This window comes from Mus pahari, chromosome 13, assembly GCF_900095145.1.
Source record: "Mus pahari chromosome 13, PAHARI_EIJ_v1.1, whole genome shotgun sequence".
Taxonomy (NCBI): domain Eukaryota; kingdom Metazoa; phylum Chordata; class Mammalia; order Rodentia; family Muridae; genus Mus; species Mus pahari.
Window position 1 is genome coordinate 23684665 of NC_034602.1, and position 24519 is coordinate 23709183.

General features: G+C 42.2%; 1 protein-coding gene across 1 annotated transcript in view; it reads right to left on the reverse strand.

Moving 5' to 3' along the window:
* LOC110330220 (ankyrin repeat domain-containing protein 26-like) overlaps positions 1 to 24519 on the reverse strand; it is a 106554-nt gene that overhangs the window by 53322 nt on the left and 28713 nt on the right. The window contains 8 exon segments of the mRNA XM_021210207.1: positions 422 to 1495; positions 9454 to 9523; positions 11112 to 11148; positions 14144 to 14202; positions 15234 to 15340; positions 20305 to 20362; positions 22583 to 22686; positions 22778 to 22900. Of these exon segments, the coding sequence (XP_021065866.1) occupies positions 422 to 1495; positions 9454 to 9523; positions 11112 to 11148; positions 14144 to 14202; positions 15234 to 15340; positions 20305 to 20362; positions 22583 to 22686; positions 22778 to 22900 (1632 nt within the window).

Genomic DNA, 24519 nt, shown 5'->3' on the forward strand with positions numbered 1-24519 from the left:
AGAAGAAGAAGAAGAAGAAGAAGAAGAAGAAGAAGAAGAAGAAGAAGAAGAAGAAGAAGAAGAAGAAGAAGAAGAAGAAGAAGAAGAAGAAGAAAGACCACCATGCAAATACTAGACTGCCATGGGATTATCTCATCCCATAAAACCACACAGTATTTCAAGACTGGAGAAGAAGGAATGTTAAGAGCAGTTACTTACTAAATGCCTACAAAATGCCAGGTCCTTCCTTCCTAGTATCTCAAATGACATACCCAGGGTGGTTGAGGAAGCGGATGTCACGGCGTTAGGTTCCTTTGCTTAGGAAACATAGTAGTCTACAAGGCCACACAATCTCATGCATACATAACTCGACTTGCTTAGGGGAAAAGACAACACTAACAGACAACAGACATGCAACTCATGACAGCAACAGAGCAACTACCTCGTTTTCAAGGTGGACTCTCTCCCAGGCCAGGATCTCTTCCTCCAATATTCGGAACTCACTGTCTGACAGCCTGTCTCGCAGTTCTTCATTCGCGAAAGCTCTAGTCGTCTGGCCACCAGGGGGCGCATCGCTGGCGGTTCCCACGGCGCGCGCTGGGGCTTCACAATGGCCCTTGCAGGGCAGTGGCTTTAGGAACAGGTCCTGTGTGCCTTTACTTTTCCTGTTCATGTCGCTTACAAGGGTAGAATCACCCCAACTTTTTACTTCGCTCACGTGACTCCTTTCTTGTTGTTTCCTGTTGTCATCACTGGACTTCAGCATGTGTCCGATATCTAACTGCCAGTCGGTGCGTTTTGGTTTCACAGTTTTTTGCGACTGGCTCTTGAACTCATGGCCTCCTTGCTTTTCACCCATACGTACTTCTGGGCACTTACCTTTTACCTTTCTGCTTTCAATATTTTTAGAAGATTTCTCTCTTCTTTTATGAAAAGATTCTTCCAATTCAGACGTGTTATTTTCACAGTCTAATTTATTTCTCATTAAGGGAAACTTAGTAAGTGACTGGCCACTGTAGTCCACGTCCTGAGAGGACGAGGGAGATGGAAAGGCATTTCCAAGGCCACCTTCCTCCTGTCTGGGAGAGGTCCGCAGTGCTTCAGAGACCAGCGCAGCGCTTACATCTCTGTCGCCACAATCAAGCGTATTGTAGGTCAGTGTAGTGGGGGCCGACGTCAGGTGAGCTTTTCCTGAGACATCAGGTGGTCGCTCTTCCTTGAGGTAAACACTAGCGTTGACATCTTTATAGATCGCATCACCCTTCTGCGTTGGCTTGTTAATGACACATTGTACAGTTTCTTTACCCTCCGGGATTTCTCCTAATGTCAACTTTCCCTCAAGTATTTGGCCCTTAGCGGATTTTGAAAGTCCAGACGTATCTTCCTCATCAGAAGCCATGCCCATCTCTGGCTCCCGAGATCTTTCTTGGAGTTGTACAGGTGGAGGGCTCGTCGGCTTGGCTTGATGCTGGGACGCTCTGGGGGCCAGAAGATGCCTCTCTAACCCATCCTCGTCCTTAGAAGTCATAGGGCAAGAACAAACAAACAAAAAGACTTGATGTGTACCATTTGGCTTTTCATAGTATGCATTTAAATACACAACCATACAAGCAAAATTAACCAATAAAACTAGTTTAGGACTGGTGTGAGATGCCTCTCAGTAAGTAAAAGGGCTTCCACCAAAGCCTGGGCGCACCCCCCAGAATCCACAGAGTGGAAAAAGATGAACAACTCCCCCAAGTTGGTCTCTGATCTTATCTTCATGGGATGCTGAGACATGGACATGCTCCCACACGGACAATAAATAAATGTAAAAAAAAAAAATCCCTCATTTACCTCAGTCCTTCCAGAATATCACCGTTATTAGACTGATCCTCACTGGTATGTGCTGGGTAATTTTCAATACTACAAGAACATTTATTTCACCATCCTTTAAATACTGATTGATGCTTACTGACATTTAGTCTCTGAGAAGGAGTAACTGAATAGTAGGTGAACTAAGATTGTTTACTTCCATAACGGTGACACCTTGTGTGCAAAACCAAGATCCTTCTCAGTTGAGAAGAAAATTGCTTTGGAGGTGGTTGTAGAGATCACAGGAGTCCTAACAACCACGAGGGTCGCAGCTGCAAGCAGCGGAGTGGCACAGGGCCTGTGCTGGGTTTTGGGTTAGGTCCTTTATGTATAAATGTTCGTGATAAAGTCAACAGAGGTTTCTGATTGCCCCACGTCTGGGGGTATTGGGAAAAGTAAGTAGACATTTTCCAGCGGTAGTTTTGTATACACTACTTACAAATCCATCTTTCCACATGATTCTTTGGTAATGGGTAATTCATTTTAGAAAAACACCTACATTGTGATTTTGTTAATTGGATGTGTATCCATCACAGGCACATAATTATCAGCAAAAGGTAAATTAAAAGGATTCAATGGAAGATGTACATCTTAAAGTAACTTAAAAACTTAAAAAGTAACATAGAAACTTAAATTTCATTTTCTCACTTACTATATAGAAATAAATAGTTCTTACTGGGTATATCTTGTGAGTAGTCAGTGGAAAGGGGCTTGTTTGGCAAACTCACAGCCCTGTGATTCTCCCAACACAGAAAGAAAAGGAGGAAGGGGAGGAGGGGAACAGATAAAAAGGCAGAGGTAGTTGGACATAGTACTACCGGAGGACCCAGAAATACCTCTTCTGGGCATATACCCAGAAGATCTTCCAACTGGTAATAAGGACACATGCTCCACTATGTTCATAGCAGCCTTATTTATAATAGCCAGAAGCTGGAAAGAACCCAGATGTCCCTCAATAGAGGAATGGATACAGAAAAAGTGGTACATTTACACAATGGAGTACTACTCAGCTATTAAAAACAATGAATTTATGAAGTTCTTGGGCAAATGGATGTATCTGGAGGATATTATCCTTAGTGAGGTAACCCAATCACAAAAGAAGTCACTAGATATGCACTCACTGATAAGTGGATATTAGCCCAGAAACTTAGAATACCCAAGATACATTTTGCAAAACACAAGAAAACCAAGAAGGATGACCATTGTGTGGATACTTCATTCCTCCTTAGAATAAGGAACAAAATACCCATGAAAGGATATAGATACAGAGACAAAATTTAGAGCTAAGATGAAAGGATGGACTATCCAGAGACTACCCCATCTGGGACTCCATCCCATCATCAGCCACCAAACCTAGATACTAATGCACATGCCAGCAAGATTCTGCTGAAGGGACCCTGATATAGTGGCCTCTCTGCTTGTGGACGTTGTACATCGTGGTGCGCACTAGGCTCCGCACCACGATGTACAACGTCCACAAGCAGAGTGGGTGGGTAGGGGAGCAGGGGTGGGGGGGGTATAGGGAACTTTCGGGATAGCATTTGAAATGTAAATAAAGAAAATAATAATAATAAAGAACAAAAACAAAAACAAAAACAAAAGGCAGAGGTAGCAAGTACAAACTGGTGTCTGTAACTGAACCTCTAATGAAAGGTTCAAATGAAATAATTTTGTATTTTTATGGATTACAGATTTGGGCATCCACTGTCTTTTGTTTTATTGATCTTGGCCATTCTGACAGGCATAAGATAAAACTTCAAAGTAATTTTGATTTTCATTTCCCTGATGACTAAGGACATTTAAGTGTTGCTCTGCCATTTGAGAGTTCTGTTCATATCTATACCCCATTTGCAAGTGGATTATTATTCTCTTGGCATCCAGTTTTTTGAGTTCTTTATATATTTTAGATCAGTGATTCTTAACCTTCCTAAAAGTCATGACCATTTAATACAGTTCCTTATGTTAAGGTGATCCCCAAAGCCATAAAATTATTTTCATTGCTACTTCATAACTGTAATTTTGCTACTGTTATGAGTTATGATGTAAATATCTGTGATTTCTGGTGGACTTTGGCAATCCCCAGCCCTCTACTGGATGTGTAATTGGTAAAAATTCTTCCCATTCTGTGTAACTTCTCCTTTGAATGATAGTGTGCTTTGCCATACAGAAGCTTTTCTGTTTCATGAGATCCCAGTTATTGCTGATCTTGGTGCATGTGTTTTATTGAGAAATTTTGCGTTTATGTTCATGAGGGAAAATGTTTTGTAATTTTCTAGGTGTTTGTATGGTTTTTATATTAAGATCATAGTAGCTTCACAAAAATAATTAGGAACTATTTTTTAGTTTCTATTTTTCAGAATAATTTGAAGATTATTGGTGTTAATTTTTTCTTTAAAGGTTTGGGAGAATTCTACAGTGAATCTATCCATGGCTTTTTTGACTAGGCGATTTTCACTATGAGTTACAGATCTGTTTGTTACTTCATCTTGACTTAATGTTTGGACTCAATAGGCTCATATATTTAAATATTTGGTCCCTAATTTGTGCAATTGTTTTTGGGAAGGATTAGGAGGTATGGCCTTTTGGAGGGGATGTGTCACTAGGGGTGGCCTTTTGAGGCTTCAGAAGCCTGTACGAGGCCTAGCCTCTCTCTCTGCCTCCAACTTGTGGATCAGGGTGTGAGCTCTCGGCTCCTGCTCCAGCACCATGCCTATCTGCCTGCTGCCGTACTCCCCAATGTGATAACTATAGACTAACCTTATGAAACCATAGCCAAGCCCCCAATTAAATGCATTTTTTTATAATTGTCTTTGTTATGATGCTCTTTGACAGTAAAAGAAAAGTAACTAAGGCAATAGGTTCTATATATGAAGAAATTCATCCATTTATTTTATGTTTTTTTCTAGTATGGTGAAAAAATAAACATTTTAAAAGCATATCTTTAATGATGCTCTGAATTTCCTCATTGTTATAATGTACCATTTACATATGGATCTTCTTTCTGGGCCTAATTTTATTAATCTGGTTCTTGTATGTCTTCTTGATTAATTTGGCTAAGGTTCTGTCAATTTTGTTGATTTTCTCAAAGAAACAATTTTTCCTTTGATTTGTTCTTTGCACTGATTTATTTTATATTTTTTCATTGATTTCAGCTCCAAGTTTCATTATTTCTTTCCATCTACTTTTTTGGGTGTTATTTCTTCTTACTGTTCTAGAGCTTTCAGGTGTGCCACTAAATTACTAGCATGAGACCTTTCCATACACAAACACACACACACATACATATACACACACACACACACACACACATATATATATATATATATGTATATATGTATATATATGTATATATATATGTATATATGTATATGTATATATATATATATATACATACATACATACATACATATACTTACTGTTATGAACTTGACTCTCAGAACTGCCTTCATTGTGTCCTATAGGTTTGGATATGTCATATTTTCATTAAGTTATAAAAACTTTTAAATTTCCTTATTTATTTCTGTCTTGACCCATTTTTCATTTAGAAGATAGTCAGTTTCCGTGAGTTTGTAAGCTTTCTGTTGTTATTGATATTCAGCTTTAAACCAATATTCTTGTATCTAATGAGATTTGCTTTGTGTCTGAGTATGTGGTAAATTTTGGAGAAAGTTCCATGAGCTGCTGAGAAGAAGGGATAGTCTTTTGTTTGGGTAAAATGCTCTGAAAAGATCAAGTAGGTTCATTTGGTTTATGATGTCATTTAGTTCAGCTAAGCTTTTGTCAGAATGACCTGTTTATTGTGTACTGAAGTCACCAACTTTCACTGTGTGAGTGTTAATATGTGATTTTAGTTATAGTAGTGTTTCTTTTACAAACTTGGGTGGCCATGTGTTTGGAGTATAAATATTTGTAATTGTAATATTCTCTTGAATGTTTTCTTTGATGAATATGCAAGTTTCCTTCTTGGAACTAGTCTTGATTTGAAGTCTATTATGTCAGATATTAAAATGATGATATCTACTTGCTTCTTGGGTCCATTTGCTTGAAAGACCTTTTACTACCTTTTTACCCTGGGTTGATGTCCATCCTTGCTGGTGAGGTATGTTTCTCAGATGCAGCAGAAAGATGAACCCTGTTTTCCAATTTAATCTGTTAGTCTGTGTCCATTTGGAGGAGCATTGAGACCATTAACATCAAAAGTTATTAATGAACATTATTGATTCCTGGGGTTTTTTTGTATGTGAGTTTTTTCCTTCTCCTTTAATTTATTGGTTTAGAATTAATCATTCCATTTATTTATGCTGTGCATCTGTGGTCTCTCTGAGTTTTCAAAACATCTATCCAGGCTCTTCTGGCTTTCAAAGTCTCCACTGAGAAGTCAGATTTTAATCTAATGGGCCTGTCTCTATATGTGCCTTTCTCTACTATGTTTGTCTGTATGTCACTGGCTTCTGGAGGAGGCATGTTGTCTGGATTGTTCATGCTGCGGTTTTATTCTGGGATCTAGGCATCTGGAGTTATGGTATTTGAGGTGTTTCTTGGTGTAGATGTCTGTTCTCTCTCTCTCTCTCTCTCTCTCTCTCTCTCTCTCTCTCTCTCTCTTTTTGTTGGATGTTTGGGTCATTGGTTGCTGTTGCTCACCCTGGATCCTAGGCAAGCGTGATGGCCATAGGATCTCCGGTTGGTGGGTGATATAAAGGCATGGAGATGAGCGAGGAGGAGATGATGAGAGGGGGAGCAAGGAGGAGTTGGGGGACCCTGGGTCTATACCAAGAGGTGGTGTCCCTAGGGAATAGAAATAGGAGGGGAGGAGGAGATTCTGCTACAGTAGGTCTATGACTAAGTCTGGAGAGAAGAGAATGAGAGTTAGGGGGAGGCTAGGTCTGCCAATTTATGCATTTTAAAGTACCAGTATGATTTTAGAAATGTAAAACCTTATTTTAGAATCCTACTGAGTTTCCTAATTCTAGATCAGTAAACAAAGAGTTCTTGTTTCCTAGCTTTTTCATAGCATAGCATAAAAAATGTTATCAAAAAGTGAGTAAAATCATAAATCTATCACTATTCAAGTATCAGATTTATAAACCCTCAAATACTTTTCAGATACTGTTCAAATTTTAGAAATTTGGAATCAGTTCTGACATGCACTAATCAGTTACATGCTAAGCCATGACATTCACAGCTGCTAAATCTTTACATATGGATAATTTGGGGATGTTAGGAAGAATATAATCCTGAGGGTTCCTGAGTTTCAAAACTGAAAATGTTCTGTTAATGTTTGACTGTTAGTATTGGGGGTGGGTAGGCAACTATGTGGTAGAGCACTAATTCGATACACTTGGATCTAGGCTCAAACAGCACAATTAAAGATGGGGAGACAATAAATATTAATGCCAGTCAGACTTTCTGAGAGTGATTGGACAGGATATTTGAAAATGCTAACTGGTGTTTTCCAGAGGGAGTATTGTAGATTATGTTGCTCATCTTGCTTTTCATTCTTTGCTGAAAAGTACTGACTCTTACAACATACCACAACTGTTAATTTGCTCATTGGACATGGCCACGTGTTGCTATAACACGGTAACATTATTATGAGAAGACAAATTCAAACTGCACACACAAATATACAACATCTATGCTTTCGAAGTGTCGCAGATGAAGAGTTTTCTCCAGTGCTGAGAGTGTGGCTCAGGAGCTGGACTTTGTATCACAGGTAGTGTGGAGCTCCAACTTTAACACTTCCCCAAAACCTGTTCCCCAGATCATTAGGAATGTGGCTAGTAAAGAGCCTTTGTTCTCTTAGGGCAGCTGAGGGTCTTCTGTTCCTCCACCTGACAGCTAGCTAGGCAATTATCTCAGTTGCCCCAGCCAGGCACCCATCTTCCTATGTTTGAGACTGAAAGGAAAATTATACAGATTTAAAGTTTGGGAATGTAAAACTAAGAGAGTAAGGTTTAAAATTCAAAGGCTCAAGGCTGAACACTGTGAAAAGACAAGGCCCAGACTTTACGGAGCCCACCCGGCCGCTAAGACTAACAAGAGTATAAAGATAAAAGAAAGGAGTGCCGGCTGGGGCTGAGGAAAAGGAGTGCCGGAGCCAGCCGGGGCTGTCAGGATTAGCTCATAAACCATGTGGCAAGAAGGCATCTCCCCCGGCTCACTCAGGGTCACACACTGACCAGAGGTCCCCCAGACTCTGATAAGCCTCCGGCCTGTGGAATTCCGCCGCTCCGGCTGGCACGTACTATCTTGCTGCATTGTAATCTCACTACTATGTTCAAATGAGCCAATCACTTGTGGCCACACCAACTCTCCCCGTCCCCCCCCCCCGACACTTACCCTATAAAGACCCCAAGCTTTTGGGCCTCGTGGTCAACTTCTCTGTCTCCTGCGTGAGATACGAGTCCACCCAGAGCTCTGCCATTAAAGTACCTCGTGTGGTTACAACAAGATGGCTTCTCTGTCGTGTTTCTGCGGGACACCCCAACTCCTGTGACCTGAGGACCCGAGGGAGTTCCTCACGAGGGGGTCCTACAGCAGGACACCCAGTTTGATAACCAACACCCGTATGGTAGGGTGCATGAATACAGCTGACACCTTCATTACTATGCTGCAAATAATATCTATATTCTTTATGATACAATTAATTTTCTAAAAGCACCCTAATAAGGGCTGGAGAGATGGCTCACTAGATAAGAGCACTGATTGGTCTTCTAGAGGGATTTCTGTGGATGGTCTCCCAGCACCCACACCAGGCAGTTCACACAACCCACTCACAACTGCTCAACTCCAGCTCCAGAGGACCCATCTCACTCACCTCCCTGGGCAAGGGCACACAGGTGCGCGCGCACATGCGCGCGCACACACACACACACACATGTGTGTGCACACACACACACACAGACATACACACAATAATGACAAATATTTGTAAACTCTATATGTTAATAAAGGAATAAAAATTTACATATTTCTGCTAGCTAGTTAAAACCATGAGACACCAGAAAATTTCTAAAATTTAAGTTTATTTTTTATGTGTATAAATATTTTACCTGCATACGTGCTTGGGCACCATAGACATGCCTGATGCCTGTAGAAGTCAGAAAAAGGCACTTTATGCCCTGGAACTGGGGTTACAGGTGGTTGTGAGCCACCATGTGGTGCTAAGAATCAAACCTGAGTCCTCTGCAAAAGCGGAGGGTGCTCTTACCCACGGAGCAAACCCTCCAGCCTGTGACTAAATTTTTTGTAGTCATGAGTTTCATAAAAGTTTTATAGGTATTATTTAAAAAACTACATGAAGGCATATTTGTTCCACAAATTCTCCCCCAAATTTTAATTTTACTTTATCATGAGCAAAGTTTGCCGCATTTAAGTTTTACATCCCTTTGTTTTTCTCTTATCACTTCCTCATTCAGGTGTTGCTGTCCAAGAATAGTTAATATCCTTTTGTGAGAGACCCAAGTAAAAACCTACTGACTAATTCTAACTATGTCGAATGTTTTCTTTGATCGGGGTTCAGTATAAAGGGATAATATGTAGATTATTGTTGACTTTAAGAACAAATGCTAAATCAATCCATACTAAGAACAAGAAGATCAACTTCTCAAAGAATTTTACCTTTGTATCAAACTTATATTCATCCTTTCTTGATGTGGGCTCAGGGTCACTAACATCAGGTTTGGTGAACCTTCAGAACAAAAATGTACAAAAATGGGTGAGTTCTGTTCTTTAAAATCCCTCTCACTTTGTCTGGGATTGTGTCAAGCACACTGAAACTGTGCTATGTAGAAAATCTACTTTTCTATATTAAGGTTCAACGAATTCATTTTACACTGTAAATATTTGATTTTTCTCAAAGAGAACCTAGTAATGTTTTTTGTACTGGTCTTATGAAGGACATCTGTAATTTGAATGTTTATAAAATATAACACTCTTCTAATCCATTTTACGCTAAACACATATAAAAAAATTTCTCTTTAATAAATGCACAGGTTAAAAACAATCCATTTGTAGTTTTAATAGGAACATGAGAATGCTACACTAATATTATTATAATCAAATAAATAATCATGAGTATATTATTCAATTAAAGTCAAATGTGTTTTTTTATGAAATGTAAAAGATAGAAATGACATATTTAGAAAATGAAAAGTGTTACTTAGTGCAGGAGATTATATCAAACTTAATAAATATGTCCCCTAAGCTCCTGTATCATCATGATCATTTTGATATAGACTCCAAATATTCTCAAATCATCAGTGTTACCAAAAGCATATCTGAGTCTCTAAAACTCCCCTTTCTCTGTTTCTCTTAGAAACTAACCTGGATCTGCTTTTTAAATTCCATCCTCATCTTGGATGGATTTCGAATTCTCACACACTTCATCTTTAGAGCACCGATAAATAAACAATCAGTAAAGGCCCCAGACCTGAGGCATGAGGAACATGAGATTGGATTTCATTCCTGCCGCTTAGTGTGTTCAGGAAGTCCCCAAAGTCCTGGGACCGTGTGGACTCTCAATAGGGTCTACACAAGCAAAGGACAGAAGGCAGACCCATGCATGAAGACAACAGCAACAACAAATGTGTTCACTGATGATGAGAACACATTGAAAAATGAAATTTAAGGAAGTAGCAGTAGTAGCTCGTGGGGGAAATGAATAGGAGTCAGTAACAACAACAACAACAACTCAGATAGCTCCTGGATATATTTAAATAGTTAGCTGAACACTGTCTGTATGTCGGCATGGGTCACTTCTAGAAGAATAATTCCTCTACAGAAGATGCATGATTTTGTTCTGTATCAAATTGAAGGTCTGATAGCCACGGGTTTGAGACCTACCCTGAAACTTTCACTGGTTAGAACAGGCCTTGGTTATGACTGTGGCTGTAAGATTTTTAGGACCATGATTATAGCACCACCAAGCTTGTTGGGAACACTCTATACAAGAGCTCCCGTGGCTGGACTTTGTGAATTGAGGTTATATGAAGCAATTTCTCGGTTTTATCGCTTATACAGAAGAGCAGGCAAAGGCACTGAGAAAGCAGACCGTCTAATTCCTTGGATCAACTTACTGGCAATTGTGGGACTATGAGCCCCTCAGTGAGAGGCACCTAGCTGACGAAGATGGGCTATGACAGACAGCATGCATGTTCTGCAAACAAGTTGTGATGACTACAATCCAGCCAGTGTCAAGCACATCCTCGGCAGCGAGCCAGAGGACACTAACATATACCAGGTGTCCTTTTTTCTCTACTTAATCTTTAAAATCCTACCTTAGTATTGAATAGGACTCAGTACTTTCAGCTGCTTCTAAAGGTAAAGGAAAAATATATTGTTAATCAGCAATATAAAACAATAGAGAGGAAAGCCTGGAGGGGGTGGCGCATCCCTTTAATCCCAGCACTCAGGGAGGCAGAGGCAGGTGGATCTCTGTGAATTCTGAGGCCAGCCTGGTCTACAGAGTGAGATCCAGGACAGCTAAGGCTACACAGAGAAACCCTGTTTTGAAAAACAGGAATGTGTGTATCTCTCTCTCTCTCTCTCTCTCTCTCTCTGTGTGTGTGTGTATGGAAAAATTAGTATATTAAAATGGTATAACTGGTGATTATTTGGTGTATGAATAAATTTGGAGCCTTGCATTCTAATGACAGACAATCTACTCTTTAAAACCTTATACTTTCACTAGTTTGTGTATTGCAAATCAAAAGAGAAAGAAACTCGTCAAAATTTAATACCTAAATGTAAACTACCATGCTCTATAGCCAGACTAGCTGAATACCATCAGACTGGCAGAAAATGACATTATTAGCATAGCCAGTATGAGAGGCCGTTGGTGTCAAATACAGGCAATGTGACTCTTCGGGGCTAATGGCAGGAGAAGCCGAGCTAAGGGCATGTGCTTATTTTTTATTTTAAACTATTTTTCATTTTTGTTTGAAGTATGTAAGTGCATTGCTCATGTGCAAGTCTGTACACCACCTGTATGTCTGTCTGTCTGGTCCTTGTAGAGGCCAGAAGAGGGCACTGGATGCCCTGGAACTTGAATTACCGATGATTTTGAACCATCACCTGAATGGTGAAGAGTTGAACCCCAGTCCTCTGGAAGAGCAGTCAGAGTCATGACTGAGTCACCTCTCCTCTCTGTGAACTTGCTTTGTTAGGACACAACACAACTGCTGGGGAGTTTTCCATGGAAACTGCTCAGCTTCAGATGAATCCTGCCAAAAGCAGCTTCAGTGGATGGCCGTGGTCCTTTGAAACTTTGCAAAACATAACGGGTAGAGGAGGAATGGGCTGGCTGGTCTTATGTCAACTTGACACACAAACTAGAGTTATCTGAAAGAAGGGGACCTCAAGTGAGGAAATGCCTCCGTAAGGTCCAGCTGTAAGGCATTTTTTCAATTAGTGATTGATGGGGAACAGTCAAGCCCATTGGGGGTGGTTCCATCCCTGGAATGGTGGTCCTGGTTTCTGTAAGCTGAGCAAGCCATGGGAAGCAAGCCAGTAAGCAGCACCCTCTGTCACCCCTGCATCAGCTTCTGCCCCCAGGTTCCTGCCATGTGTGAGCTCCTGTGCTGACTTCCTTCAATGATGCTCACAGATGTGGAAGGGTAAGTTGAATAAACCCTTTCCTCCCCAACTTGCCTTTTGGACATGGTGCTTCATTGCAGCAGTTGAAATCTTAATAACTAAGACAAGGAACAAGGATCCAGCAGAAGGAAAGAGACATCAGTATACTCGGTCTTACTAGGAAAAGCTAATGACGACTCTCAGTTCTAGCTAGATTCTCTATCTTGCTGTGATGTAAATAGCTCACTTTGTCTCCCATGGACCCATCTCATGGGAAGACCATTTCATGATGATTTACCCATTCCTCGCCATCTTTATAGCAGAGAGAAGCTTGAAATGTACCACTGAGGAAGAGAAAGTTGCTATCTGATATGACAACCACAGAAATAAAATTATCACATTCAAGCTTCAGAATGGGCCAAAAGAGGGCTCTCTCCACATAAAGAAAACTTTCTTTACATCCTCTAAAGCACAAAAAGTAAGTATTGGAACTCTCAAGTCTTCCCCAGGATAATACTATACTCATAGAAAAGGAAGGTCATAGATGTAGCAGGATGCTTTACACACACACACACACACACACACACACACACACACACACACAACCATAGGCTCACATGTTTGAATACTTGGTCCCTGGTTGGTGGAACTGTATGGGAAGGATTAGGAGGTGTGGCCTTGGAAGAGGTGTGTCATTTGAGGCAGGATTTGAGGTTTCAAAAGCCTGTGCCATTCCTAGTTAGTTCTTTCTGCCTCACGTTTGGGAATAAAGGTGTAAGCTCTCAGCTCATGTTCAGTGCCATGCCTCCCCTCCTGCTCCCATGTTCTCTGCTATAGATGGTTAGAGACTCTAACTCTCTGAAACTGTAAACCCCAGATAATTTTTTTTCTTCTATAAGTTGCGTTGGTCATGTCATTCTTTACATTAATAAAAAAGTAACTGGGCTGGTGAGATGGCTCAGCAGGTAAGAGCACCCGACTGCTCTTCCGAAGGTCCTGAGTTCAAATCCCAGCAACCACATGGTGGCTCACGACCATCTGTAATGAGATCTGACGCCCTCTTCTGGAGTGTCTGAAGACAGCTACAGTGTAATTACATATAATAAATAAATAAAGCTTTAAAAAAATAAAATAAAATAAAATAAAAAAGCAACTAAGACATAAGTGTTAGGTCCAAGGCCATCAGTAGGAAATAAACAAATATGTTAAAATGTAAAGATTTCTGAAAGAAACTTTGCTATCAGAACTTACACCCATAAATATTAATAAAAGAAACTATAAGAGACAGAGATGTGTTTTGGTGAGCGAGCACGGAATCCAGAATCTGGTAAGCTCTAGGTTCAATCCCAAGACCACAAAAGGAAAATGATCTTTTTCAAGTCACACTGTTTCAGAAAACAAGATATACTTAATGGGCGGGGCATGGTGGTGCACGCCTTTAATCCCAGCCCCTGGGAGGCAGAAGCAGGCGGATTTCTGAGTTCGAGGCTAGCTTGGTCTACAAAGTGAGTTCCAGGACAGCCAGGGCTACACAGAGAAACCCTGTCTCAAAAAAAAAAAAAAAAAAAGATATACTTAATGATGAACTCACTAAACATCTCAGATTCTAGGCAAATAAATAATAATCATTTTATATGTTCACTTTGTAAACACCATTTTCATGATTTAATTTACTTAATTGTTTGTTTTTTTGTTTGTGTTTTTGTTCTACGATAATTCCCATTCCAGGCCTTACCTAGATTGCTGTCTTGGCAAATTTCAAGTCCCTTTTCTTCAAATTCTAAAACACCTTGTCTTTTTAAACAAATGAGAAAAATAAGAAGCATTAAGTACTGTTTAGTAGAAGGATAAAAAGATTTAACAAAGACTTTAAATTCTTTAAAGAATGTTTCATTAAATACAAGAGAAGTTGCCACCTATACTCCAAATGTGCAAGTTCTCCAAGTTTTTATGGCATTTGCAATTAAACAAACACATAAAGACAATGTTAAAATGAGATTCAAAGTGATGGGCTCAACATTTGGGAGGCAGAAGCAGGTGGATTTCTGTGTTCAAGGCCAGCTTGGTCTATAAAGTGAGTTCCAGGACAGCTGGGGCTACACAGAGAAACCCTGTCTCGAAAAAAAAAAAAAAAAAAAGCCACTAATCGATGTCTCAAGTGTGGAATCTAAGAACTAAGTGCAATCTTGTGTGAAGCTCAAATCGGCTGTGTTCTTGTTGCCATCCATTTATTACCTATGTTCACTGAAAAATGCTTAATGCAAATAAAGACAGTTTACCCCAACGTCCTGTGCTCACTAGACATAAAATCTAAGACACTATAAACAATGTAAAAAGATTCTGGTAATCACAGTCAACGATCACTCAGAGATGCCATTAGGTGACTGCTCCTGCCATCTGAAGCACGGTCACCCAAATAAGAGAGTGACTGTCAGTTCCCACTGTGTTTAACAACACACTTTCACAGGACGTGGGCATCAGAAAGAAGCGATGAAAACAAAAATAAGACATGGACTCAATGCTGAGTAAATATGCATGAGCCTGTATTTTACAGAATTGGTAAAACCAACGTGGAATTCTTTAGCCCCACGAGTCCTGAGACCAGATTGTGAGTTAGGAGAATATTAATTCTCTTCAACAAATTCTTTGTGGCCACACTGAATAGTTTGTGTATGATTTACACATGCTTTGTTCTGATAATTATATCTCATAAAGTAGAAATGAAGTGTGTCCCTGTCTGCTTAGTTCTTCAGATCCCCGGTGACCGAAATCACTCCAGAGTGCCAGAGAGGCTGTTACACAGAGAAAGGAGGGAACTTGGGCACCTCTGCAGCTTGACATCTGTCTGACACTTGGCAGCTTCAGTTACTGGAAATTCTTTCATTTGTGGTTTTTTTTTCTCCAGAGAGGCTAAAAGTGACACCAATTCATCCTGTACAAACAAAACAGTAACTCAATAACTCACAACATATTAACATAATTAAAAATCTCCAAAAATACTCTGTGGATGTGATGGTGTAAGGCAGACAAGACATAAATGGTGTCTCTTCTCTCCATGGGCCTTCACATGTGCTGTCCCTCCCCTGTGAAATGCTGCCGGGGCCATCACATCAGCCACCCTCAAAACTCAGTTCATGAAGGACGGTCAGAATGAGAAAAAAATGGGTTGTATCTCAAACACAGAGTGTGTCACAAGTCACCAAGTGAAAGGAGAGAAAAACAAAGATTCATGGAGAAGCTAGGGGGGCGGGCGGCGGGGAGGAAAAGTCACGAACCAGCCCTCAGTAGCTCAAGCCCAGTGGAGGATGTGGGTGAAGCAGCAGCTCTGCTATACACAGGTTGGTTAGTGCTGGAGAGGAATCTTATGTGTCATTGTGACGTGAAACATGGAAAGGCAAGACAACATGGCTCCTTCAGCCCCAATCATAGCGCTTTGATATTTTATTTTATTTTTTTACCAGAAAACACTTAGGCTTCCAGCAAATTATCAGGATAGAAAATCAGCAGGTAAAAATCAGGAGCTTCCCTACATGCCAATAGCAAATTAACCAAGAAAGAAGTAAAAAAAATCCTTTCTGACATCTTAAAAGACAAAAATACCAAAAAATAAACCCCACAAAGGAGATTAAGACTTCTATAAGGAAAAGGAAACACAGAAGAAAGGGCTTAAAGAAGATGATAGACCATGGAAAGACCTGCCATGATCATAATTGGCTGATTTAACATTGTGCAAACTGATATTTCACCAAAAGTGATCTATAGATTCAATACAATCCACGTCAAAATCCCAACGACATTCATCAGTATGGAATAAACTGCTAAAATCCAGATGGGTTCCCACTAAACAAAGCAATCCTTAGAGAGAGATCCTGAAGGCATCACAATGAGTAATCTCTATTTCTATTATGATATCATATCAAGAAAACACACATTACACTGGCAGAGAGACAGACACGAGGGATCTGGAGGGACACCTCGACAGTTAGGAGCACTTGCTGTCCTTGTAGGGGTTCCCACAGGCACATGGCAGCTCACAGCCACCTACAATCTCAGCTTCCTGTAATCCAATGTCCTTTTCTGGACTCTGAGGGACACCACATACATGTGGTACCCTTACATGCATGTAGAACGCCATATACATAGAACATTAAAACAAAGACAGACATGTGAAACACTGGAATAGAACACAGATGCACATATGAACCCAGGCACATAAGGCCACTTACTTTTTATGTAATTGTCAAAAACATCCACTGGAGAAAAGAATAGCCTCTAACCAATGGTGCTTAGCGTGCTGGGTTCCCACAGTTAGAAGCAGGAACAAAGATCCACACATCTCACTCCACACAGTCATCCATTCAAAACAGACCAAAGACCTTAATGAAAACTGTAAACTGTTGGAGGAAAACACTTCAAAGCCATGTAAGAATTAATATGGGTTTTCTTTCCACAAAGGACTCTAGTTCGGTGTGGGAACTAAAAGGGTAGGGGAAGGAGGGAGGAGGGAAGATAGCCCATGTCCGGCCAGAGTTCCTCCTATGCTTTGGGCAGGCGGACTTGGGAGGGCTGCCAGATGCTTTCCACTTGGCCCCAGGTGGGCATCTAAGCCACTGACCCCACTCGACGGGGGTGGGGGAAGGGGAGTGGACAAGGGGCAGCCCCCGATACCAGGGGCCCTGGGGCGACACCCTNTAGCCCNGGGGTTATGGGAGAGAGGGCTGAGGGAGAGAGGTTCCCACACAGGTGAGAGTAAGCGCAGCAGGCCTTGATGAACAGAGACAGTCTATGGTTTTAGAGCTTTATTGTAGAAAGGCAGGGGGAAAGGAGGGAAGGTAAAAGAGAGAGACCAGCCATGGCCAAGAAGAGAGAAGGGGGAAGAGAGAGAGAAGAAAGGCTAGAGAGTAAGAGGGAGAGAGAGGAAGAGAGTGAGAGGAAAGAGGAGAGTAAGGGGAGTAAGAGCAAGAGAGCAAAGGAGTGAGGGGCCAAACAGCCCCTCTTATGGTATGCTGCTATCTTTACTGTTGCTAGGTAACTGGGGAGGAGTTTAGCCTGAAGGTTAGAAGCTTGCAGCATTGCTTACGTGACTGCTAGCCATGCTTCTCTTGTGGGGGGGTTGTGGGGGTGGTAACTTAGACAGAAGCCAGGGTTCCAGGAGACATGAGAGAACTCCTTCCATCCCATGTAGGTGAATTATCACCACCAGGTCCCGGGGTTCAGACCTCAACTCAACTGGAAACCAGACTGTCTGTGTATAGCTCAGTGCCCCACAGTTCGGTAGAAAACAATAGATAAATAGATGTTGGGACTGTGTGCTATTAAAATGCTGAGCAGTGAAGAAGGCAATTGCCAGAGAGAAGAGGCAGCCTACAGAAGGGTAAAAAAGAAATCTTTGTCAGCTATGTATTAGACATTGACTTAATATCTAAGGTATATATTAAAGAACTACAAAATTTAAACTACCAACAAACAAACAAACAAAAAAAACAGTCATCCAGTCTAACAATGTTCAGTTCAGGCTGATGAACTGAATAGATATTTCTCAGAAGATACACAAAAGATCACTAGACTCTTGAAAATGTGCTCAATTAGCTGAGATGGCTGGATTATCATTGTCAACCTGACTGCCTTTAGAAGCATCATGAAGAGTGCTGGGTATGAGGTAATCACCAGAGCATGGTTGTCCTACCAGGAGCCACATGCTTTAGGAAAGTTGACTCCCCTTTCCTCAGGAGCCATTAACTCCTATCAATAGATCCCCCGTTAGGAGTTGGGGGGGTGGGGTGATGAACCTTTCCCCTCTCTGTGCTAGAATGGTTGATCTGGATACATTTTGTGCAAGTCTTCTGCAGATGGCCATTGCTGTCTGAGTTCATGAGTGCAACAGTCCTATCATGTCCACACGCCACTCTTTTGCTCTGGTCTCCTCAAACATGTGGCTCTTAACCACCTGCTTTCTGGGACATGCATGCCTAAGCCTTGGAGCGAGGGTGTGGTATGCATGTCTCAGATCAGCACTCCTCAGACATTCACTGCATTTCATCAACTCCACAAAGAAACTTCTCTGAGAGCCTCACTCACTTAGGGGTAGAGAGATGTAGATCTAGAGGGCAATGTAATACTATGTTCATGTATAATGATAATAGTAGGTCCGCCCCTGGGGCCTGTGAGCTCCTACCCACAGAACCTTAGCCACATTTACAGCCCTAGGCATGTGTTTTCTCGTGTGGAGCATGATTCACCTCCAGTTAGAAAGGATTTGGTTACCCCCTTAACATTCATGCCATTACTGCGCCCATTGGCCTATCTTGCCACACTGGTCATTACTGTAGTTCACAGGGTTTACAGCTGGTAAGACATCAAACATAGTTTTAATTGAACAACTTAGAAAACACAGTATATTTCATTTGTAATGAAAATATTGATAAGCTGTGCATACATGCCTATGTTTCTACAATGTTCATATTAGTCTGAAAATGGCATCAAAAAAGGGGAAAAAACTCTCTTCAAACTAGAATAAAAAGTACTAGAGGAAAATGCACCCACAGGTGCTCTGCTGCGTAGCCTTTCTTTGCAGACAGAGGCATATTTCTTGATTATTGTGGTAACTAATTTAATACAGATTTTAGACATGAATATTGGATAAGTCACAATAATATAATTTTTAAAATCACAATAATGCATACTTATGTCAATAATCTTTGCTCAATTTTCACTTTTATTTACTGTATCATGGTAGTTTGAATAAGAACATCCCCCATATACTCATATGTTTGAATGATTGATTTCCAGTTGGTGGAACTGTTTGGGAAGGATTCAGTGGAGTGGCTATGTTGGAGGAGGTGTGTCACTGGGGGTGGGCTCTGAGATTTCTAAAGCCCATGTCATGTGCAGTTAGCTCTCTCTGCCTTCTGCTTGTGGACCAATATGTGAGCTCTTGCCTGCTGGCTGCTGGCTGCTGGCTGCTGGCTGCTGGCTGCTGGCTGCTGGCTGCTGGCTGCTGGCTGCTGGCTGCTGGCTGCTGCCTGCTGCCTGCTGCCTGCTGCCTGCTGCCTGCTGCCTGCTGGCTGCTGCCTGCTGCCTGCTGCCTGCTGCCTGCTGCCTGCTGCCTGCTGCCATGTTTCCCACCAGGATGTTCATGGACTCTAACTCTCTGGAACCATGAGCTCCAAATTAAACACTTTCTTTTATAAGTTACCCCAGTCGTGGTGTTTTGTCAGCAAACTACTTCACTGTCACTATGCATTTCTGGGCCATTATTTCAACTCTATGAGAAAGCCTCCAAGTATTTATTATCTCTTTGGCTTTCATCACAATTTAAAAAAAAAAAAAACCTCCAAGCCAGTTGTGGTGGCACATACTTTTAATTTCAGCACTCAGGAAACAGAGGCAGGAAGATCTCTGTGAGTTTGAGGCCAACTTGGTCCTTATAGTGAGTTCTAAGATAGCCAGGGCTATATAGAGCAGAGTTTCTTAACCTTCCTAATTCTGTAACCCTTGAATACAATTCCTCGTGTTGTGGTGACCCCCCAACCATAAAATTACTTTTGTCCCTACTTCATAACTGGAATTTTGCTACTGTGTGAATCATAATGTAAATATCTAATATGTAGGATATTTGATATGTGACCCATGAAAGGGTCATTCTCCCCCAAAGGGGTTGTAGCCCACAGGCTGAAAACTGCTGACACACAGAGAGACCATGTCTCAAAAACAAACCAACCAACAAACAAAAAACCAAAGCAAAACAAATCAACTACACAAATTGTCTAGGACGGTTTTCTCTGACAAACTTTCCACATAAAAATGATAATAGAGAAGGAACCATGTAACTTAGGACAAATCCTGGAAAAGCTAGATTCAGAACAAGAAAATTAATCTAATAAAACAGCATTTTACCTTGGCATCCTCTCCTGATGGAAGGTCAGGACTGCTGGCACCAGGCTCCGTGACAGCCCTTCAGGGTGAAACACACAATGGGACATGAGTTCTGGTCTTTAAAATATTCTGGAGCATGGATACTAAATGTGTTTTTATTTGTATATTTAAAAGTTTGTTTTTGTTAAAAAAAACAAAAAACAACAAACAAACAAACAAACAAAAACCCCAAAGCTTTCAGTTACCTCCGCTGCCTCCATTCCTCTCATCAAAGAATGACGGGCAGCCAAAAATAGTCTCAGGGGTTCAAATGATTAGATACTGGGTATACAAATTTCCTCTCAAGATGATTTTTGCTACATGCAGTGCATGATAACTAACATGATAATACAAAACAAGGTAGGGGTTTTTCTTAATTGGTGATTGATGAGAAAGGGCTCTGCCAACTGTGGGTGGAGCCATCCTTAGCCTCGTGGTCTTGGTTCTGTAGGAAAGCAGGCTGAGCAAGCCATGGGGAGCAAGCCAGTGAGCAGCACCCCTCCATGGCCTCTGCATCAGCTCCAGGTTCCTGCCCTGTGTGAGCTCTCGCCCTTACTTCCTTCCATGATGACCAGAGATATGGAAGTGCAAACCAAATAAACCCTTTCTTCCCCCAGTTTGTTTTGGCTGTGGTTTTTCACCACAGCATAGGGACAATAAGTCAGCTGCATCTGCAGCCCTAACTCCGGCTTCCCTTCCCTTCATCCCTTTCCACAGTTGCCTGAAATGATCCGACCAAGCAAGGGTGTGATATGCTGCTGTATTCCTAAAATCAGAATATAGGTTGCATTGGTCTGGAAATGAAACGGGCCCTTTAATTTGAGCCCACATATGGAGCATAAACTTGGCTTCCCTTTCTGTCTTGAGCTAGCTTTCTTGGAATTCTCTTTCGAGTAATGTTCAGCTGCAATTATATATGGATCCATGTTCAGTCTTTGGAAAAGTTTAATCAGAACTGCGACTGCTGATGAGCCAGCACCGGGCTTCAGACACTTTGGAAAATATACATTTGAGGCGCAAATAGCAATTTATATGCAGCTTGATTATATGACGGACCAGAAACAGCCATGGTCTGATAGGCCATGGGTGCCCTGAGAGGCCATGGGGCAGGGCAGAGAAGCTGAGCTCAAAGACATTACTCACAGGCACATAGAGAGTTCAGACAGTGCCAAAACATGAGAGAAACCATTGGAAGCGCTTTTCCTGTGTCGCTCCAGGTCCAACAGACCTGCTTGCTAGGGTGAGAAGGGGAAGGTGAGGAAAATAATGAGGTGTGACGCATTTTTTGTCAGTCCATGATGATCATATACCACTTTCTAAAGAAAGATGGATGATGGAATACAGGGCCCCCAATAGAGGAGTTAGAGAAAGTACCCAAAGAGCTGAAGGGGTCTGCAACCCTATAGGTGGAACAACAATATGAACTAACCAGCACCCCCAGAGCTTGTGTCTCTAGCTGCATATGTAGCAGAAGATGGTCTAATCAGCCATCATTGGGATGAGAGGCCCCTTGGTCTTGCAAACTTTATATGCCCCAGTACAAGGGGACACCAAGGCCAAGAAGGGGGAGTGGGTGGGTAGGGGAGCAGGTGGGGAGGGTATAGGGGACTTTGGGGATAGCATTTGAAATGTAAATGAAGTAAATACCTAATAAAAATTGAAAAAAAAAAGATGGACGAACAAAGATGTCTGTCAGGCTGTGCGGGCCCTGGGTTCGTGCGAAGTGTTTGGTTTTGGAATTGCAGTTTTCTCCTGGTTTTTATCTCCTTCCCTCCCTTCCTTTCTTCCTTTTCTCCCTCCTTCCTTCTTTCCTGCCTTCCTGCACTGCTGGGGGTGGACTACAGGTGCTTTCTAACACAAGGCCATTGCACTACCAATGAGCCACACTCCAGCCCTCGGATTTTGAGACAAGATCTGGCTATGTAGCTAGGGCTAGCTTTAAACTCATGACTGTCTCCACCTCCAGTGCTGGGTTACAGGCACCCATCACCGTGCCTGCCGCACACCTGTAGTGTCTGGGATGGGGAAATCGGACCAAACAGGTATGTAGGCCTTACACGCTGTTAGATGGTACAGACACTCACAAACCGAAGGCGACACCCACAGGCCAATGTGGGATTGAACATAAAACTGCAAACTATCTGATCACTGTGTTGATTTTTTTTTTCTATAAATCGAATGTGTCTGGTGCACGGGGCTCTCGTCCCTTCTGATGGCACTAAGCTGGTTTTACTCGGAGAAATGAAACGAAAGCCAGTACCTGCTGCTCTGCAGCTCCAGTGTTTGTCCCTTTGCCTTCTTTCCCGGCAAGACTGCCACCTGCTGTTTGCTTTCTAGAGGAACTGACCGGGATTCCATGTCTTCCTGTATTAAAAAACAAAGTGTAAACCATTTAGAAACCACAGCATTACATACTTTTCGGCTACGTTTAAAATCTTGTTAAAGCCAGCTTTACCCTCCATTCGGTTGGGTTGTAGACTGCTGGCTGCCTGGAGAACTTAATGGGTTCAGGCCAATCCGCCGGATAGCCAGCCCAGAGGCTGGACTCGGTGAGCATGGGAGACTGGATCACAGGAGGCTGCACGGAAAAGCAGAAGAGGGTGCCTGAGTCTCCCAGCATCCACATTCTGATGTCCGCCTGCCATCCACATCACTGCTTGGAGGAGCTATACGGGACCACAGGAAGTGCACACCACAACTGGCTGCAGCGACACACACCTGTGAGTGAGCCTTCCACTCCACTTAGAACCACAGTCTCAGTGAGCATCAGGCAGAGAGACAACAAAGAGAAATGTCTGATGTGCAGGCCTGCGTTAGACCGGGGACATCCAGAAGGAACACTTTGGACTCAGAACTCTTTCTCAACTGGGAGGGCACAGATTGTGATCAGGCCACACCCCCACCTGTGGCATCTGGAAACAAATGCAGAGGAAGGAAGAAGGAGACTTCCCAGTACAAACGCTGATGTAGGCATAACACCACATTTGACTGTGAGTGCTTATTTTTATTTTAATCTTTTCAACTTTAATGTTTTAGAATTTATACATTTGGACTTTGACGCTGTTTTAATGATTTATGTTTATGAGTGTTTTGCTTGTATATATGTCTGTATACCCAGTGCATATCTGGTGTCCATGAGGGTCACAAGAGGGCATTGTACCCCCAGGGACTGGAGTTACAGATGGTTGTAGGGTACCATGCAGGCGCTGGAAATGGAACCTACATCCTCTGCAAAAGAAATAAAGGGCTTGTCTTAGTCAGGGTTTCTATTCCTGCACAAACATCATGACCAAGAGGCAAGTTGGGGAGGAAAGGGTTTATTCAGCTTACACTTCCCACACTGCTGTTTATCACCAAAGGACTTCAGGACTGGAACTCAAGCAGGTCAGGAAGCAGGAGCTGATGTGGACGCCATGGAGGGATGTTCCTTACTGGCTTGCTTCCCCTGGCTTGCTCAACTTGCTTTCAAGACCACCAGCCCAGGGATGGCACCACCCACAAGGGGCCACACAGATTAAGAATCTTCTCACGGGTAAGGGCTGCTACTGAGGTGGAGGATGACTTGTGACAAACATGCAGTACTGGGGTGACAGACACCAAAATAAGAGCATGTCGTCTACTCCAGAAAGAAACTGAACCATTTCTAACACAGAGACAGACAAGCTGGGAAAAAAAGTCTTGCTTTGTCTTTTTGTTTGTTTGGTTGTTTTTTTTTGTTGTTGTTTTGTTTTGTTTTTTTGAGACAGGGTTTCTCTGTGTAGCCCTGACTGTCCCGGAACTCACTCTGTAGACCAGGCTGGCCTCAAACTCAGAAATCTGCCTGCCTCTGCCTCCCGAGTGCTGCAATTAAGGGCGTGCGCCACCACTGCCCGGCTTGCTTTGTCTTTTAATTGGGAGAAATGAAGGGCACTTAGGGTGAGAGACAGTAGTGTACGATGTGAAAGAAAGCGCACATGTAGTCAAAACCTGAGTGCTGCAATTCATGAGAGCGGCCTGTCGAGGCCTCAGTCGAGGATGCTCTGAGTCTTGGCTCTCACGGCCCTTTCTCCGCTCTCCCTTCTCCCTGTGGCACAGCTCCTTAGAGCCAACCACCCCAGAGGACACATCCGAAATTCCAGGGAGAAGGAATTTAGGGCACATTCAAAGTGCTCGGCATTGCAAATTGCTAGTGTTTTTCTGTTTGTTTCTTCACACTGA